This window comes from Pelodiscus sinensis, chromosome 24 (assembly GCF_049634645.1).
Source record: "Pelodiscus sinensis isolate JC-2024 chromosome 24, ASM4963464v1, whole genome shotgun sequence".
Classification (NCBI taxonomy): Eukaryota; Metazoa; Chordata; order Testudines; family Trionychidae; genus Pelodiscus; species Pelodiscus sinensis.
The window spans coordinates 65,217-83,921 of record NC_134734.1 but is presented as its reverse complement, the minus strand read 5'-3'; the positions used below and the strand labels follow the sequence as shown (position 1 = coordinate 83,921).

The window sequence follows — 18,705 nt, the reverse complement described above, 5'->3', positions numbered from 1 at the left end:
GGCGGAGGTTCGGGGGGGTCCGGGGGGCGCACGGGGGGGGCCGGGCCCGGGGGGTCCCAGGGGGCGCACGGGGCGGAGGTTCGGGAGGGTCCGGGGGGCGCACGGGGGGGGCCGGGCCCGGAGGGTCCCAGGGGGCGCACGGGGCGGAGGTTCGGGGGGCGCACGGGGGGGGCCGGGCCCGGGGGGTCCCAGGGGGCGCACGGGGCGGAGGTTCGGGGGGGTCCGGGGGGCGCACGGGGGGGGCCGGGCCCGGGGGGTCCCAGGGGGCGCACGGGGCGGAGGTTCGGGGGGCCCCGGGGGGGGTCCCAGGGCTGGCCGGGCCCGGGGTCCCCTGCGCACTCACGGCTCCGCGGCGTCTCTCCCGGCTCCTCCCCGGTCCGGCCCCTCGGGCGGAGCCGCCTCGTCAGTTTCTATTTCCCGGCCCCGCTGTCACCGAGCCCGGACCTGCGGGACCCACAGCGGGTGAGCGGCGGCGCTGCGCAGGGACCTAGCGACCTCCCCCCTGCCCCATAGAACCCAGCGTCCTGCCCCCCCGCCCCATAGAACCCAGCGTCCTGCCCCCCCCACCCCATAGAACCCAGCGTCCTGCCCCCCCCGACCCCCTTGCCCCATAGAACCCAGCGTCCTGCCCCCCCGACCTCCCTGCCCCATAGAACCCAGCGTCCTGTCCCCCTGCCCCATAGAACCCAGCGTCCTGTCCCCCCCGGGCTCCCCGCCCCATAGAACCCAGCGTCCTGCCCCCCCGACCCCTCTGCCCCATAGAACCCAGCGTCCTGCCCCCCCTGCCCCATAGAACCCAGCGTCCTGGCCCCCCCGACCCCCCTGCCCCATAGAACCCAGCGTCCTGCCCCCCCGACCCCTCTGCCCCATAGAACCCAGCGTCCTGCCCCCCCGATCCCCCTTCCCCATAGAACCCAGCGTCCTGCCCCCCGACCTCCCTGCCCCATAGAACCCAGCATCCGGCCCCCCTGCCCCATAGAACCCAGCATCCTGCCCTCCTGACCCCTCTGCCCCATAGAACCCAGTGTCCTGCCCCCCCATAGAACCCAGCGTCCTGCCCTCCTGACCCCTCTGCCCCATAGAACCCAGTGTCCTGCCCCCCCATAGAACCCAGCGTCCTGCCCCCCCGCCACATAGAACCGAGAGTCCTGCCCCCCGCCACATAGAACCCAGTGTCCTGGCCCCCCACCCCATAGAACCCAGTGTCCTGGCCCCCCACCCCATAGAACCGAGAGTCCTGCCCCCCTGCCCCATAGAACCCAGCGTCCTGGCCCCCCCGACCCCCCTGCCCCATAGAACCCAGCGTCCTGCCCCCCCGACCCCCCTTCCCCATAGAACCCAGCGTCCTGCCCCCCGACCTCCCTGCCCCATAGAACCCAGCATCCTGCCCCCCTGACCCCTCTGCCCCATAGAACCCAGTGTCCTGCCCCCCCGCCACATAGAAACGAGAGTCCTGCCCCCCGCCACATAGAACCGAGAGTCCTGTCCCATAGAACCCAGCGTCCTGCCCCCCCACCCCATAGAACCCAGTGTCCTGCCCCTCCTGCCCCCCCACCCCATAGAACCGAGAGTCCTGCCCCCCGCGCTCCATAGAACCCAGGCATCCTCCCCCCCCCCCACGTAGTGCCTGAAAGAACGTACGACCCTCCCACCTCCTGCTCTCACCACTAGACCCCACTCCCCTCCCCGGGGCCTGACTCCCGCTTGCTTCTCCCGGCAGCTGTGGCCATGGAGGGCCCGGCGGGGTTGGACGCCGCTTTCCTGCGGGACCTGCGGGCCTGCTACGAAGAACAGGACCCCGGCACGGCCGCCTCCCGCCTCCAGGCGCTGCTGGACTCCGTCAAGGCCCTGCAGGCCGACGTGGCCGTGGTGGGCCGCCGGGGGGCCGGGGTCACCACGCTGGTCCAGGCCCTGGTGGGGGAGCCCCCCAGCCTGGCCGACCCCCGGGCCTTCTTCCAGCCGGCGCCAGAGCCCCCGGGGCAGCCGGTCGGCTACCCCCACCCCACCTACCCCACCCTGGCGCTGTGGGACCTGCCAGGCTTCCAGGAGCCGGAGCCGCCGGGCGACTACGTCAAGCGCCTGGGGGACCTGGCCCGGTTCAGCTGCCTGGTGCTGGTGCTGGACGGGGGGGGCCCGGCGGAGCCCCTCCTGCAGCTGCTCAGGGCCTTCCAGCAGAAGCAGAAGCCCTGCTACGTGGTGCGCACCAAAGTGGATCTGGACCTGCACACGGCCAAGCGGCGGCTCCGGGCCCGCTACAGCCCGGCGCAGGCCCTGGCCCAGGCCCGCAGCGGGGTGGCCGAGGCGCTGGCCGGGCACGGGCTGGAGGCCGGCAGGGTCTTCCTGCTCTCCGCCCTGGAGCCCCACAGGTTCCAGTTCAGCCACTTCCAGGCCAGGCTGGAGGAGGAGTTGGTCCAGCTGAAGAGGTGAGGGGGCAGGGGGCGTCCGGATGCCTGAGCTCTGGGGCCTAGAGGGGGGCAGCCCGGGGCCTGGCCAGGACGCCTCGGTTCTCACCCTGCCTAGTGGTAAGTGCATGGAGGGGCTGACTCCTGGCTTCTGCCTCTAGCTGTGCCAGGGGAGTGGGCCTAGTGGTTAGAGCAGAGGGGAAGGACGGGCTGCCAGGACTCCTGGCTTCTGTCCCTTTCTGGGAGGGGAGTGGGCCTAGTGGTTAGAGCAGAGGGGAAGGACAGGCTGCCAGGACTCCTGGGTTCTGTCCCTCTCTGTGCCAGGGGAGTGGGCCTAGTGGTTAGAGCAGAGGGGAAGGACGGGCTGCCAGAACTCCTGGGTTCTGTCCCTCTCTGTGCCAGGGGAGTGGGCCTAGTGGTTAGAGCAGAAGGGAAGGACAGGCTGCCAGGACTCCTGGGTTCTGTCCCTCTCTGTGCCAGGGGAGTGGGCCTAGTGGTTAGAGCAGAGGGGAAGGACGGGCTGCCAGGACTCCTGGGTTCTGTCCCCCTCTGGGAGGGGAGTGGGCCTAGTGGTTAGAGCAGAGGGGAAGGACGGGCTGCCAGGATTCCTGGGTTCTGTCCCTCTCTGGGAGGGGAGTGGGCCTAGTGGTTAGAGCAGAGGGGAAGGCCAGGCTGCCAGGATTCCTGGGTTCTGTCCCTCTCTGGGAGGGGAGTGGGCCTAGTGGTTAGAGCAGAGGGGAAGGCCAGGCTGCCAGGATTCCTGGGTTCTGTCCCTCTCTGTGGCAGGGGAGTGGGCCTAGTGGTTAGAGCAGAGGGGAAGGACAGGCTGCCAGGACTCCTGGGTTCTGTCCCTCTCTGGGAGGGGAGTGGGAAAAATCTGCTTTTTAACAGAAAGTGCAGTGAAATGTCCCCATCACAGTGAGTGCTGGGTAGATTTCCCCGCCCCGTTGGGCCAGGTGCTACACAGCCCCTGCCCCACGCTCTCCAAGAGATGGGAGCTTCCAATTTTCATAGACAAAGGCAGGCTCCTCCCCCATTACACAGGTGGGGAAACTGAGGCCCAGAGAGTAGCAGTGACTCACAGGGAGTCGGCGGCTGAGCTGGGAACAGCCCCCAGGCGTCCTGAGTCCCAGAAATGCCGGGTACAAGCTTCCTCTCTGCCCAAAGCGCAGCAGAAGGCTCCAATCCCCGCGTCCTGTCCTCTCCGTGCAGGGTCCAGGACGGGGAGCTGGAGGACCTGAGGGCCGTGAGCCCGCGGAAGATCCAGGAGCTGTACCAGGCCTGCGCCACGGAGGGACTGGCAGAGGTGCCCGTCATCATCCGCTCGGCTCTGGAGGAGCCCTCCTGGATCCGGCTGGACGTGGCGGTGCTGGGGGAGGCCGGCTCGGGCAAGTCGGCACTGGTGAACGCCCTGAGGGGGGTGGGCTGCGGGGATCCGGGGGTTGCACCCACGGGGGTAATGACCACCACCCAGAAAGCCACAGCGTATGCCCACCCCACCGTGCCCGGCCTGTATCTCTGGGACCTGCCGGGAGTGGGGGTGACGGAGGAGGACATGGAACGGCTGGATCTGTCCCGCTACGACTTCTTCCTGCTGACGGCCTCCGAGCGCTACCGCCACGCCCAGAGCCAGCTCGCCCGGGCCATCAGCGCGGCCGGCAAGCAGTTCTTCTTCGTCAGGACCAAGCTGGATGTGGACGCCCCGCCCGGCCCCGCGCCCGGCCCCGAGCCTGGCCCCGCGGAGGAGATCCGCAGCAGCTGCATGGACGCCCTCCGGAAGGACGGCGTGGGCTCCCCAAGGGTCTTCCTCGTCTCCAGCCTTCTCCGCGAGGCCTACGACCTGCTGGCCCTCCAGACAGCCCTGGAAACCGACGCTCCGGCCCTGAAGAGGGAGGCTCTGGAGAGGGCCATCCCCGTGGTCTTGAGCCGCCTGGTGAGGAGGAAGAGCAAGGCGCTGATGAGGGATGTCTGGGGCAAGACCCTGCAGAGCTGCCTCTACTACGAGGAGAAGCCTGGCCCGGACGCGGCCACCAGCCTCGTGGTCATGGCCTCGGCGTTTGCCATCGATCTGAGCCTGGATGAGGAGTCTCTGGCCCAGGTAGCCAAAGCCACAGGGAAGCCAGTCGGGCTTCTCCAGGCTGAGATCCGGTGCCCCTGGCTCAGGCACCCCGACCCAGAGCAGGTGCTGAGGCAGATCACTAAGTCAGTACCCTTCTCCTCCCGGGTGTGGAGTCTGGTGCCCTACTGGGGCCAGGGGGCCGTGGGGCCGCCCGAGATCTCCTTGGAGGCCACATACCGGGCACTGGCACAGGCCCTGGCAGAGATGACAGATGATGCAGAGCGGATGTTTCGCCGAGCCTATGCCAAGGAGTAGGAGGAGGGGCTGTTTGTAGAGTACCCTTATCCCAGTGCAGAGATGCAGCCAGCTCTTGGGTGGGGCACCAGAGCTATTTACACAGGGCTCCCTTCCCTGGTGCCAAGATGCAGCCACCTGGGGGAGAGGGTCAGGAGTGTGGGGACCCCTCTCCTGCTGGGAGCTGTAGCTATGCGGCGGTGTGGGTGGACACTGTGTGACACAGGGCTTGCTGCTGCATTGAAGGAGTGTGTGTGTGTGTGTGTAGCTGTGTAATTGCATGGTTCTCCCCCGCGTACTGCACTTGTCAGAGGAACCTGTCCCCTGCCCCTTGCGCAGACACCCTGCTGAGCTCAAGGAGACTGATGTTCTGGCCAGAGCCACAGCCGCTGGGCCCTCCACAGCACAGACTTTGTATTAGTTCTTTCTTGTCTATTTTCCTTCAAGCCGAAATAAAGTGGAGACCCAGGCAGGACCTTTGCTCTGTGGTGAGGGAAATGAGGAAAGCAGGGGGAGCTGCTGCCTGCCCTACAGTACCCTGGGAGTTGGGGCTCTGGACACCCCAGTGCACCCTGGGAATATGGGGCTCTCCATGCCCCAGTGCATCATGGAATGTGGGGCACTGGACACCCCAGTGCACCCTGGGAATATGGGGCTCTCCATGCCCCAGTGCATCATGGAATGTGGGGCTCCGGCCACACCAGTGCACCCTGGGAATATGGGGCTCTCCATGCCCCAGTGCATCATGGAATGTGGGGCTCTGGTCACACCAGTGCACCCTGGGAATATGGGGCTCTCCATTCTCCAATGCATCATGGAATGTGGGGCACTGGACACCCCAGTGCACCCTGGGAATATGGGGCTCTCCATTCTCCAATGCATCATGGAATGTGGGGCTCTGATCACACCAGTGCACCCTGGGAATATGGGGCTCTCCGTGCCCCAGTGCATCATGGAATGTGGGGCTCTGGACACCCCAGTGCACCCTGGGAATATGGGGCTCTCCATGCCCCAGTGCATCATGGAATGTGGGGCTCTGATCACACCAGTGCACCCTGGGAATATGGGGCTCTCCATGCCCCAGTGCATCATGGAATGTGGGGCTCTGGCCACACCAGTGCACCCTGGGAATGGGGGGGGGGGCTCTCCACACCCCAATGCATTCTGGGAATGTAGGATGCTGGCCATGCAGTGCACCCTGGGAATCTGGGCCACTGCGCTCCGCAGGGCATCATGGGAGTTGGGGTGGCGGACGCACACAGCACACTGAGTATCATGGCGGGGCGCCCCCTGCAGGATGGCTGCGTGCCCCTGCATTGCCACCCCCATTAGGGAAGTGTGTGGCAATCGCGCGTGCGCACAACTCCCAAGAGGTGTCACGCATGCGCACACATCTCTCGCTGTAGCACTTGCTGCGACACCTTGAGCGGAATCACTGCGCGCGCCCCCGTCTCCAACTAACGGTACAGGATGCGTGCTGCGCATGCGTCTTTCCCCTCGCCACGCACCTTTTCCCAACACGCATGCGCCTTCTGCAGGAGTGCGACGCCGGGCGCCGAAGGACCACCGCCTCCCCCTTTTGGGTGGCCTTGGCGAATGCCTGATTGGAATGACACAGGGGCGGGGCTAGGGGCGGGGGAGGAAGGGAGCGGTCCCGGGGGCCGGTGGATCGGGGCAGGCGCGGGCAGGGGCAGCCCCACCGGAAACAGGGAGGGGGCCTGCCGGGGGGCGTCGGAACCAGGAAGGCGGAGGAGGCGAGCGGAGGTGGGGGAGGGGTCCCGGGGGCAGAGCTGGAGGGGGGGAACCGGGGGGGCCAGTGCGGGATGGAGAGGGAGCGCGGGAGTGGTGGGGGGAAATGGGGGGAGGGGAGTAACGGGGGAAGGCGGGGGCGGGGGATGCTATGGGGTAAATGGGGGGAGGGGAGTAACGGGGGAAGGTGGGGGCGGGGGACGCTATGGGGGAAATGGGGGGAGGGGGATGCTATGGGGTAAATGGGGGGAGGGGAGTAACGGGGGAAGGCGGGGGCGGGGGACGCTATGGGGTAAATGGGGGGAGGGGAGTAACGGGGGAAGGCGGGGGCGGGGGACGCTATGGGGGAAATGGGGGGAGGGGAGTAACGGGGGAAGGCGGGGGCGGGGGACGCTATGGGGTAAATGGGGGGAGAGGGAGTAACGGGGGAAGGCGGGGGCGGGGGACGCTATGGGGTAAATGGGGGGAGAGGGAGTAACGGGGGAAGGCGGGGGCGGGGGATGCTATGGGGTAAATGTGGGGGGAGAGGGAGTGGTGGGGGATGCTATGGGGTAAATGGGGGGGAGGGGGAGTAACGGGGGAAGGCGGGGGCGGGGGACGCTATGGGGTAAATGTGGGGGGAGGGGGAGTAACGGGAGAAGGCGGGGGCAGGGGATGCTATGGGGTAAATGGGGGGGAGGGAAGTAACGGGGGAAGGCAGGGGCGGGGGATGCTATGGGGTAAATGGGGGGAGGGGAGTAACGGGAGAAGGCGGGGGCGGGGGACGCTATGGGGTAAATGGGGGGAGAAGGAGTAACGGGGGAAGGCGGGGGCGGGGGATGCTATGGGGTAAATGGGGGGGAGGGAAGTAACGGGGGAAGGCAGGGGCGGGGGATGCTATGGGGTAAATGGGGGGAGGGGAGTAACGGGGGAAGGCGGGGGCGGGGGATGCTATGGGGTAAATGGGGGGAGAGGGAGTAACGGGGGAAGGCGGGGGCGGGGGATGCTATGGGGTAAATGTGGGGGGAGGGGGAGTAACGGGGGAAGGCGGGGGCGGGGGACGCTATGGGAAGCTGTGGTTGCTTCTCGGCCGGGCCAGAGGAAACCCGGTGCGGAAGGAAGAGCCTTGGGGTGTGCCCAGGAAGGGGAGACCAGGCTGGTGGGAGCAGAGGTGCTTGCTGGACAGGGGCCTAGAGGAGCCTGTGGGTCTGATGGGGAGGGAAGAAGGGGGATATGGGTCTGATCGGGGGCAGGGCCATGCGCTCACACAGCTCCCCTCCCCTCGCAGAGGGAAGATGTCTGAAGTCACCGCAGAGAAGCAGCCCCTGGCTGAAGCGCTCTCCCAGGAGACCCCAGCGCGGCCCACGCTCCCTGCCAAGCAGGAGGCGGCCCCCTCCCGGACGCGGCACCCCAGCTCTGACTCGGAGCCCATCTGCGTGGAGGACGAACCTGCCCAGCCCAGCCCCGAGGGAAAGGTCAAGGCCTCATCCAGCAGCAGCCCCGTCTGTAAGTACCAGGACTAGTCACGGCCATTGCCTGTCTCTGTTTCAACGGGCTCCCAGCCCTTCCTTTGGGGGGCTGCACCTCAGCTCTCCGATCCCCTCAATGGAAGGGCTCCCAGCCCTGCCCCACCTCCTCAACACCAGGTTATGCCGTTCAGAAGGACTTTGGGATCCCCGCAGTGGGGGCAGGCAGGTGGCTTGGGGAGCCCGGGCTGGCCGGGGGGCTGTGGGGGTGGGAGGGTCAGCCCGGGCTGGCGCCTTGAGCTCTCCTTCCCCCTCTTCCTCCCAGATCGCCTGGGTTCCAACCAGTGCTTCCACTGCCTGATCACCTTCCCGGACGAGAAGTTCAAGGAGCGGCACATGAAGCGGGAGCACCCCGAGGACTTTGTGCAGGAGAATCTGCAGGACGCCCTCTTTGTCTGCTTCATCTGCAGCAAGCCCTTCGAGAGCTCCCGCGCCCTCATCTGCCACCAGCGCGGGCACGCCCCCGCCCCGCCCCCCGACTGCCCCGACTGCCTGCGCCCCGCCTTCGAGTGCGCCGACTGCGGCCGCCGCTTCGGCCAGCTGGCCAATTACCAGCGCCACCGGCTGGGCCACGCCGCCGGCCGCAGCCTGCCCCACCAGTGCCCCGACTGCGGCAAGAGCTTCCGCCAGCTCTCCAACCTGCGCCGCCACCAGGCCTCCCACCAGCGCCCCCTGGAGCTGCTGCCCTCCCGCCCCTACTCCTGCACCGAGTGTGGCGAGAGCTTCGCCCAGGAGGCCAGCCTGCACGAACACTACATCCGGCACGCCCGCGGCGAGCTCTAGCGCCCCACGCTGCGGCCAGGGGCTCCGGCGCCACCCTGTGAGCGCAAGAGCTGGGACGGCAGCAGAATGCCCCTGCTGCTGCTGCTGCTGCTGAGCTGGCTCCGCGCACCAGAGGCAGTAGGCACCGCCTGGCAGGGAGCCCAGATAGAATGGGACTGGAAGGACAGTGATGGGCCTGAAAGGTTTGAATGGAGCAGGACACAGGGCCTCTCCCTTGCAGGGGGCACCAGCTCCCTTGTGGATCCAGGCCGGGTACTGGTTCAGAGGGGCAGGGAATGGGACACGGGGGAGTTCCAGGGTAGGGGGCACCTGATGATCTCTGGCCCCAGGGCGGAGGGTGGAGGGGGTGCAGAGACCATTGCTGTAGCTCTGCAACGGCTCTCCCCTACCCCTGAGGCAGTTTGTGACACCCCCCTCCCCCGCAGCGGCTCTTCCCCCACAAACGCCTCTGTGTGTATCCTGTGGCCCAGTGCTCCGTGCCACTGCCCCTCGCTCCCTAGCCTGCACGGAGGCTGCAGCACTCCCCATAGACTCCCTCCTGCCAGGACCCCTAACTGGAATGCGTTGTCTTAGGTGGGGGGGCCTCTCCAGTGCCCCTGGGTCCAGTCCCTGCGGCGCGGCACAGTCTGATACTTGTGGGGTGTCCTTGCTCGGGGGCTCCAGCTCCCCCGAGCGTAGCCTGGACCTAGACCTTGGCCCGGGTCAGCTGTGGCATGACTTACATTCCCCTGTCGCCATCCCAGTGCGGCCCTGGCCCAGAGGCACTTCTGCCAGTGTGAATGGGCGTTAGACCAGTCTGCGCCCACACCGTGCTGGCGGGGGTGAGCCCGGCTGTCCCCGATCCTTGCCGCACCGGTTGGCCCAAGCCCGGGGCAAGCCCGTGTCTTCACTGCTTGCCTTGGGGTGAAGCGGGGAGCTGTGGAAGGAGGCTCTCGTGGGCAGGGCTGAGCAGAAGGGGGGAGACGTGCTGAGAGCCAGGCCCCCCTTCCAGGCTGCAGGGCCGGATGGGAGCCCCGGGGGGAGGAAAAGGTCCTATTTTTCCAATAAAGAGTTGGAAGCTCACGGCGTCTGTCTCCTAGGCCAGGTGGCCCACAGAACGGGACAGGCTGGAACCGGGCAGGCCTGGCTGCAGGGCAGGGGAGGGCTACAAGCCGCTAGGGGAATGAGCGGCGTTTGGGGGGGCGGGGCGGTGTTGCAGGGACAGACGGGCCCAGCCGCCGGCATCTCTTCCTTCGCTCCTGCAGGTCAGCCCCCGACCGGGCTGCGCCTCAGCCCAGGCAGCTCTGCCTACAGCTGCCTGGGACCCGCACGGCAACGGGACAGAGGCCTCTCCCTGCGGGGGGCTGGCTGGTTTTGGGGAGGGGGAGGAAATGGGAACATCAGAGTAGAGACCAGGCCAGATTGAAGGTCCATCCCTCCTTCCCGTCACCCATTTCCGGCAGACAGATGCCAGGGCCACCAGCCCAGCCTGGCTAGCAGCCATTGATGGGCCTAGCCCCCTCTTTTCTGAACCCTGCTAAAGTGCTGGCCTACACAGCACCCTCTGGCGAGGAGTTCCACAGGTGGACTGTGCGCTGCCTGAAGAAAAACTGCCTTTGGTTTGTTTTAAACGTGCTGTTAATATCAATTGGTGACCCTTCATTCCTCTGTTTTGGGAAGGAGTAAATAACTCTTCGTGTTCTCCACACCAGTCATGAGTTCATAGATCTCTAGCCTAGCCCGAGTTGCCTCTAGACTAAGCTGGAGAGTCAGTCTTGTTCTCTCCTCCGGCAGATGTTGTGAAGCCCTGGACACTTGAGTTGCCCTTTTCTGAACGTGTTTTCCATTTTTGAGAAGTGAGCGCAGGTGCCTGCAGTATTCAAGATGGGGCAGAGACCTTTTCCTCAGGGGGGAGGGAAGGGCTGGCCCCAGAGCAGGGGGGTCAGGGCCTGGGACAGGCCTTTCCCTTGGGGAGGGGGTAGCAGGGCTGGCCACAGGGGAGGAGACTGGCATGTAGCAAGAATTCTAGGCCCTTAGTACCCCACAGTGAGCAGGGCTGGGGCAGCTGGAGCTTGCCCAGCTGATCTGTGGGGTAGGGACAATGCCCACAGCTGGGGCGGGGGGCACACCTGTGTTCCCTGGAAGCTGTGCAGTGGCCACTCGGTCCCAAGCTGCCCAGCTGCTTAGCAGAGCCCCCACAGCTTGCTGTGTGTTTCTCCTGGGGGTGCCCATCCGCACAGGCCTCGGTGCACAGAACAGAATTTATTCTGCACATGGATGGAACAACTGGCCATGTGGATGGAAAATGCCCAGGAAACAGCTTCACTTCCTGTCCTGAATTGCTTCTCCCTGCCATGCTGTCTCCCCTGCAGCCAATCAAAATGCCTGGCCTGGCACTGTGTGTGTGTGTGGGGGGGGGGGGGTACCCACTCTCAGCCCCCTGCTGCCTCAGCCTGGTCCCCAGCTCGGCTGATGCCCCTCAGCCCACCCCAGAACTTGACTCATTTTTCACCCCGTAAAAAAAACTCTCAGGCTTTGTGCCAATCCCAGGCTCCCGACAGCCAGCGGCGAACTCCGACCTCCACCGTGCCCCTCCCAAGCCACCGCCCAGCTCCCTGGGCCTGCTGCCCCCCAGCTACAGCCCAGCGGTGAGCCCCATGGCGCTGACGTCCCTTAGTCCCTCTCGACAGGCCTTCCCCTTTACTGGGCCACAGAGGGGCCTAGGCCTGAACAAAGCCCCACGGGACAAGCCCCACATCCCCTGCTCGGTCCCGCCTCCCTTTGGGGGCCCAGGGCAGCAGGTGAAGCCAGAGAAGGGCTGTCAGTGGGTGCCCCAGGCCGGCCACTGCCTCCCAGGGAAGCTTGGGGGGGGGGGCACAGCCCCTCCTCCCCACCCTGTGTCCCAGCTGGGACCTAGCACCCCTGCACTGGCCCGTCTTACACCCCCAGCTGCTGCTTCAGGGCCCCCCAGGCTGGCAGGCACCCTCCCCCTTGACAAGCTCCGCCCTCCCAGGTGCATGTTGGGAAGTGTGGGTTACAGTCTGGCACAACGCTCAGGCAGGTGCATGCTGGGAGGTGTAGTTCTCACTCCAGAACACCCCAACCAGCTGCATGCTGGGAAGCATAGTTCTTACCATTGGCCAGCACACCCCCTCCCCCAACCAGGTGTATGCTGGGAGGTGTAGTTCTCACCATAGAATTGCACCCAAGCCAGGTGCATGCTGGGAAGCTTAGTTCTCACTTCTGACATGACACCTCAGTGACAGGGCCCCAGGACACCAAGCCAAGTGCTGGGAGGGCTCTGGGCCCCCCAAGGCAGACCCCCCCAGCACAGCCACAGCCTCCCCCCGGACGTCTCACCGCTCCATGGCGATGTCACCCATCAGCAAGGCGACACTATCATGACACCACAATACACCCCCCCCCCCCCCCCCCCCCCCCAGTGCAGGCCAGACAGACAGAACCGGCGCAGGGGACAGAGCATGGCAGAGATACAGAATCACTTTTATTATGAAAGCAGGTCCCCAGCCCGCCCGCCCCCCGCCCTTTGGCTGAGCTCGTTAGTGTCCGTCGACCGGCTGGAGGCTCGCCCCTCGCCAGATGCGCTCTCTGAGCGGGAGCAGACGCGGCGCGCAGGTGGGAGCCGTCCCATCCACCCACCGGGGCTGCACGGGGCAGAGGAGTGCGGGGCGATCCCCCCACCCCAAGAGCAGCAGTGGAGAAGGGGGGCTGAGCCCCTTCAGCTCCGCAATCCTGCAGTCCCAAGGGCGAGTCAAGGTTGCCAGGTCTCGACTCCCACCAGGTCCAGGGGATAGGTTGGGAAGGAGGGTAACAGACCCCACTCTGAGGAGAAACACGGAGAGGGCCAGGCTGGCTGGGGCCCCAGTCGGATTCACTTGAAACTACACATCAACTAGAATAAAGGAAGGGGGGTTCACTCCCCCCATTTGTGTCTCAGGAGCCTGGATCCCACCGCAGCCACCAATCTGCAGCTGGCACACACCACCGCAAACATCACTCAATCCATGGATCCCCATTGCACCCATCATCCTCCTGCTCCCCCTCACAGACACCATCCTGGCTCCCTCATTTCCCCTGCCTGCTGAACCCACCGCTGCCACCATCCAACCCACAGATCCCACCACTGCTGCCATCCATCCCCTGCCCCCCGCTCCCTGGCCCCACAGCAAGGTAGAGGGCTACAGCTCCCCCCGGGCATGCAGCATGTAGTGCTCATGCAGATCTGCCACCAAGCCGAATTCGCCAGGGCATTCCGTGCAGTGGTACGGTCCGTCTGCCCCCTCGGCCTCCTGGGCACCATTGGCCTCCTGGGGCGGGGCTGAGGGCCCCTTGGTGCGGGGCGGAGCCGGGGGGCTGCGGCGCCAGCCATGTTCACAGCGGTGAGCCTCCAGGGAGGCGGGCGAGGCGAAGCCCAGGCCGCATTCGGCACAGATGTAGTGAAAGGCGCCAGCACGGGGCGAAGGGGGCACAGGCCGGGCGTCCCGGCCCTCGGGGTCCCCGGCGGGGGGCGGGGCCGGCCGGGCCGGGGGCGGCTTGGGGGAGCTGTGCGGCCGCTTCCGCCCCACGTGGTAGCTGCGATGGACTTTCAGGGCCCGCGAGGTGCCGAAGCCGCGCCCGCACTCGGGGCATTCGTGCCACTCGGGACTGGGAGCCTGCGGGGAGCCCAAGCGGCCCTGGCCGGCCTCCCCCTCCTCTGGCGCCACCTCCTGCGGGGGCTCCGAGACGGCCGACCTCAGCTCCTTGCTCCTGGGACCTGGGGGGGCAAGAGGAAGGGACGTCAGCAAACTGGCCCCCAGTCCCAGCCACACCCCAGTGTCCCCTCGCTCCAGAGGGGGGCGGCCCACCCAGCCCTCAGCCTGCCTCCTGGGCTACAGCAGCACCCCAGGGCTGGAGCTCCACCCGCCCCAGCCCCCGCTCCCCTCCAGAGCTACTCAGCGAACGCGTGGGTCCCGCTCTAGCCACTAGAACCTGCTGCCCTCCCAGGAGTCCTGACACCGGCCGCACAGCGCGAGAGGGCCGGGCCCCACCCACCTGGGTACCCGTTGGCAGAGGGCGTGGACGGCCGGCTCTCGCCCGACGACACCGAGGTCGCTTCCGATTCCTCCTCCTCCTGCACCGTGGAGACGCCTGGAATAGCCACAGCAGGTGAGAGGCCGCCGGCTGGCAGCTCCTGCCCGGCTCCCACGGGGCTGGGTGAGGGAGCGGGGGGCGGGGGGTCGCCCCTAAACATCGGCCCACCGCCCCCCTGCTCCCTCGCCCAGCCCCGTGCTCTCCCCCCGGCCTCCCCGCTCGCTCGCCCAACCCTCCCCACTGCCCCCCTGCTCCCTCGCTCAGCCCTCCCACTGCCCCTCCACTCACTCACCCAGCCCCATGCTCTCCCCCCGGCCTCCCCGCTCGCTCGCCCAGCCCTCCCCACCGCCCCCCTGCTCCCTCGCCCAGCCCCGTGCTCTCCCCCCGGCCCCCCGCTCGCTCGCCCAGCCCTCCCCACTGCCCCCCTGCTTGCTTGCCCAGCTCTGCGCTCCCCACCATCCCTCCACTCACTCACCCAGCCCTGCCCTGCGCTCCCCACTGCCCCCCGCCCAGCCCCGCACTCCCCCCGCTCACCCAGCCCAGCATGCCCCACAGCCCCTCCCCCGCTCACCCAGCCCAGCGCGCCCCACAGCCCCCTCCCCCACTCACCCAGACCAGTGCGCCCCACAGCCCCTCCCCCACTCACCCAGCCCAGCGCGCCCCACAGCCCCCTCCCCCACGCACCCAGCCCAGCGCGCCCCACAGCCCCCTCCCCCACGCACCCAGCCCAGCGTGCCCCACAGCTCCCACCTGACCTCTTTAGCGTGAGATCTAGTCCCATCACAGCGATCCTGGCCCCCCCCGCACACTGCCACCTCCCCCGCCCCATCATGCTCTGGGGCAGGCGGCACAGTGAGCCAGCAAGGGGGAATTCCAGGTCCACAATGCACTAGACCCGGGGTTCTTAACAGCCAGGAAAGGGGGGAGCCCCGCCCCCCAGCAGCTGCTCACCGGTCGAAGTTCCATCCTCCTCCTCGAAGATCACGTCCTCGCTCCCCCCCACCTCCGGGTGCTTGTGTGTTTCGGACATCATCCCTCGGTGATCAGCCTGGCTGGACCAACAGCCTCGCACGTGGGGTCCCTGTGCTGCCAAAGGGGAACTGACCCCCAACGTTTCACACTCCCACAATGCTCTGGGGCTACATGGATCAGGAGAAAGGTGAAGAGCCAAACCTAATTTGCACTGGCCCCATATGAACCAGGGGGAGGGGGAACTGGTCTTATATTGCATCAGGCTAGGGCTATAAGAACCAGGGGAGAAAGGGTTCCATCCCACAATGCACCAGGCTGGGGCTTTATGGACCAGAGGAAGGGGGAACCCGTCCCATATTGCATCAGGCTAGGGCTATATGGACCAGAGGGCACGGAACCCATCCCACAATGCACCAGGCTGGGGCTATATGGAACAGGAGGAGGGAGATCCCATCCCACAATACACCAGGCTGGGGCTATATGGACCAGGAGGAGGGGATCCCAGCCCACAATGCACCAGGCTGGGGCTATATGGACCAGGGGGAGGGGATCCCAGCCCACAGTGCACCAGGCTGGGGCTATATGGAACAGGAGGAGGGAGATCCCATCCCACAATACACCAGGCTGGGGCTATATGGACCAGGGGGAGGGGATCCCATCCCACAATACACCAGGCTGGGGGTATATGGACCAGAGGGAGGAGAACCCCAGCCCACAGTGCACCAGGCTAGGGCTGTATGGACCAGGGGGAGGGGATCCCAGGCCACAATGCACCAGGCTGGGGCTATATGGACCAAAGGGAAGGGATCCCAGCTGACAATGCACCAGGCTGGGGCTATATGGACCAGGGAGAGGGGATCCCAGCCCACAGTGCACTAGGCTGGGGCTATATGGACCAGGGGGAGGGGATCCCAGCCCACAATGCACCAGACTGGGGGAATATGGACCAGGGGGAGGGGATCCCAGCCCACAGTGCACCGGGCTGGGGCTATATGGACCAGGGGGAGGGGATCCCAGCCCACAGTGCACCAGGCTGGGGCTATATGGACCAGGGGAGGGGATCCCAGCCCACAATGCACCAGGCTGGGGCTATATGGACCACGGGGAGGGGGAACCCTTCCCACAGTGCACCAGGCTGGGGCTATATGGACCAGGGGGAGGAGATCCCAGCCCACAGTGCACCAGACTGGGGGAATATGGACCGGGGGAGGGGATCCGAGCCCACCATGCACCAGGCTGGGGCTATATGGACCAGGGGGAGGGGATCCCAGCCCACAGTGCACCAGGCTGGGGCTATATGGACCAGGGGGAGGGGATCCCAGCCCACAATGCACCAGACTGGGGGAATATGGACCAGGGGGAGGGGATCCCAGCCCACAGTGCACCGGGCTGGGGCTATATGGACCAGGGGGAGGGGATCCCAGCCCACAGTGCACCAGGCTGGGGCTATATGGACCAGGGGGAGGGGATCCCAGCCCACAATGCACCAGGCTGGGGCTATATGGACCAGGGGGAGGGGATCCCAGCCCACAGTGCACCAGGCTGGGGCTATATGGACCAGGGGGAGGGGATCCCAGCCCACAGTGCACCAGGCTGGGGATATATGGACCAGGGGGAGGGGATCCCAGCCCACAGTGCACCAGGCTGGGGGAATATGGACCAGGGGGAGGGGATCCCAGCCCACAGTGCACCAGGCTGGGGCTGTATGGACCAGGGGGAGGGGATCCCAGCCCACAGTGCACCAGGCTGGGGCTGTATGGACCAGGGGGAGGGGATCCCAGCCCACAGTGCACCAGGCTGGGGCTGTATGAACCAGGATGAGGGGATCCCAGCCCACAGTGCACCAGGCTCGGGGAATATGGACCAGGGGGAGAGGATCCCAGCCCACAGTGCACCAGGCTGGGGGAATATGAACCAGGGGGAGGGGATCCCAGCCCGCATTGCACTAGGCTGGGGGAATATGGACCAGGGGGAGAGGGTCCCAGCCCACAGTGCACCAGGCTGGGGCTATATGGACCAGGGGGAGGGGATCCCAGCCCACAGTGCACCAGGCTGGGGCTATATGGACCAGGGGGAAGGGATCCCAGCCCACAATGCACCAGGATGGGGCTATATGGACCAGGGGGAGGGGATCCCAGCCCACAATACACCAGGCTGGGGCTATATGGACTAGGGGGAGGGGATCCCAGCCCACAGTGCACCAGGCTGGGGGAATATGGACCAGGGGGAGAGGATCCCAGCCCACAGTGCACCAGGCTGGGGCTATATGGACCAGGAGGAGAGGATCCCAGCCCACAGTGCACCAGGCTGGGGCTATATGGACCAGGGGGAGGGGATCCCAGCCCACAATGCACCAGGATGGGGCTATATGGACCAGGGGGAGGGGATCCCAGCCCACAATGCACCAGGCTGGGGGAATATGGACCAGGGGGAGGGGATCCCAGCCCACAATGCACCAGGCTGGGGCTGTATGGACCAGGGGGAGGGGATCCCAGCCCACAGTGCACCAGTCTGGGGCTGTATGGACCAGGGGGAGGGGATCCCAGCCCACAGTGCACCAGGCTGGGGGAATATGGACCAGGGGGAGGGGATCCCAGCCCACAGTGCACCAGGCTGGAGCTATATGGACCAGGGGGAGGGGATCCCAGCCCACAGTGCACCAGGCTGGGGCTATATGGACCAGGGGGAGGGGATCCCAGCCCACAGTGCACCAGGCTGGGGCTATATGGACCAGGGGGAGGGGATCCCAGCCCACAGTGCACCAGGCTGGGGCTATATGGACCAGGGGGAGGGGATCCCAGCCCACAGTGCACCAGGCTGGGGCTATATGGACCAGGGGGAGGGGATCCCAGCCCACAGTGCACCAGGCTGGGGCTATATGGACCAGGGGGAGGGGATCCCAGCCCACAGTGCACCAGGCTGGGGCTGTATGGACCAGGGGGAGGGGATCCCAGCCCACAGTGCACCAGGCTGGGGCTGTATGGACCAGGGGGAGGGGATCCCAGCCCACAGTGCACCAGGCTGGGGCTATATGGACCGGTGGGGGGGTGAGGGGGCCGATCCCACAACGCACCGGGGCGCTGGGCCCTGGGAAGAGGCGGGAGAGCCGCCCGGTGCCTGTCCCGCCATGCACCGCGCCGCCCGCCGCTCACCGGCTCCTCCGGGCCTGACCCGGTCCCGTCTGGCCGCCGCCGCAGGAATGGAGCTGCGCAAGCGCAGTGGAAGCGAGGAGGGGGCGGGGCTCCGGCAGCGCCTCCGTCGCGGGTCTTTGCGCGTGCGCGGGCCGCCTATTAACGTTTGCGTTCTAGGCTCAAGGCGTAGCGCATGCGTAGTAATGTAGCGAGCCGAGGGGTTTTGCGCACGCGAAGCCACTCTTGAGCCGACGCGCCTGCGTCCAGGGGAGAGGGCGGAGCGGGAATCGACTTGGTTCCGATGGAGGGTTCTGCGCATGCGCATCGGAGAGTACCTTTTTTTTTCCCCATTGCTGTGGGGGAGAATAATGTTTGTTTTCATTATTCCCTCCAGCTGGGCTGATACTTGGTATGGTCCGCTAGGGGACACTGGGTGCGATGCATTGGGGGTGCACTGAGCCGGTCCGTGCACTAGGAGGCGCTGGGTGCAATGCACTGGGGGTGCACTGAGCCGGTCTGTGCACTAGGAGGCGCTGGGTGTGATGCACTGGGGATGCACTGAGCCGGTCCGTGCACTAGGAGGCGCTGGGTGCAATGCACTGGGGGTGCACTGAGCCGGTCCGTGCACTAGGAGGCGCTGGGTGTGATGCACTGGGGATGCACTGAGCCGGTCCGTGCACTAGGAGGCGCTGGGTGCGATGCACTGGGGATGCACTGAGCCGGTCCGTGCACTAGGAGGC

General features: G+C 66.5%; 3 protein-coding genes across 7 annotated transcripts; 2 read left to right on the top strand and 1 right to left on the bottom strand.

The window, feature by feature from the left end:
* The first annotated feature begins 329 nt into the window (after positions 1-329).
* On the top strand, positions 330-5,368 carry LOC112547316 (interferon-inducible GTPase 5-like). The gene is made up of 3 exons (XM_075908116.1): positions 330-462; positions 1,721-2,423; positions 3,615-5,368. Exons 2-3 carry the CDS (start codon positions 1,729-1,731, stop codon positions 4,774-4,776), a joined length of 1,857 nt encoding a protein of 618 aa, XP_075764231.1. The 5' UTR covers positions 330-462; positions 1,721-1,728; the 3' UTR covers positions 4,777-5,368.
* Positions 5,369-6,209: 841 nt separating this feature from the next.
* On the top strand, positions 6,210-9,854 carry ZNF576 (zinc finger protein 576). 4 transcript variants are annotated; one of them, XM_075908119.1, is made up of 3 exons: positions 6,210-6,338; positions 7,772-7,989; positions 8,275-9,854. In XM_075908119.1, the coding sequence occupies exons 1-3, from the start codon at positions 6,226-6,228 to the stop codon at positions 8,790-8,792; spliced, it is 849 nt and encodes a 282-aa protein (XP_075764234.1). In that variant the 5' UTR covers positions 6,210-6,225; the 3' UTR covers positions 8,793-9,854. The 4 variants fall into 4 exon arrangements, with proteins under 4 accessions (XP_075764234.1, XP_075764235.1, XP_075764233.1 ...); XM_075908120.1 differs by lacking the exon at positions 6,210-6,338 and adding an exon at positions 6,360-6,519; XM_075908118.1 differs by lacking the exon at positions 6,210-6,338 and adding an exon at positions 6,365-6,509.
* Positions 9,855-12,271: 2,417 nt separating this feature from the next.
* On the bottom strand, positions 12,272-18,141 carry LOC142819661 (zinc finger protein 629-like). 2 transcript variants are annotated; one of them, XM_075908121.1, is made up of 4 exons: positions 17,908-18,055; positions 14,814-15,001; positions 13,824-13,919; positions 12,272-13,545 (listed from the first exon to the last, which is right to left on the bottom strand). In XM_075908121.1, exons 1-4 carry the CDS (start codon positions 17,961-17,963, stop codon positions 12,971-12,973), a joined length of 915 nt encoding a protein of 304 aa, XP_075764236.1. In that variant the 5' UTR covers positions 17,964-18,055; the 3' UTR covers positions 12,272-12,970. The 2 variants fall into 2 exon arrangements, with proteins under 2 accessions (XP_075764236.1, XP_075764237.1); XM_075908122.1 differs by having other exon boundaries at positions 12,273-13,545; positions 17,987-18,141.
* Between the last annotated feature and the right edge of the window lie 564 nt (positions 18,142-18,705).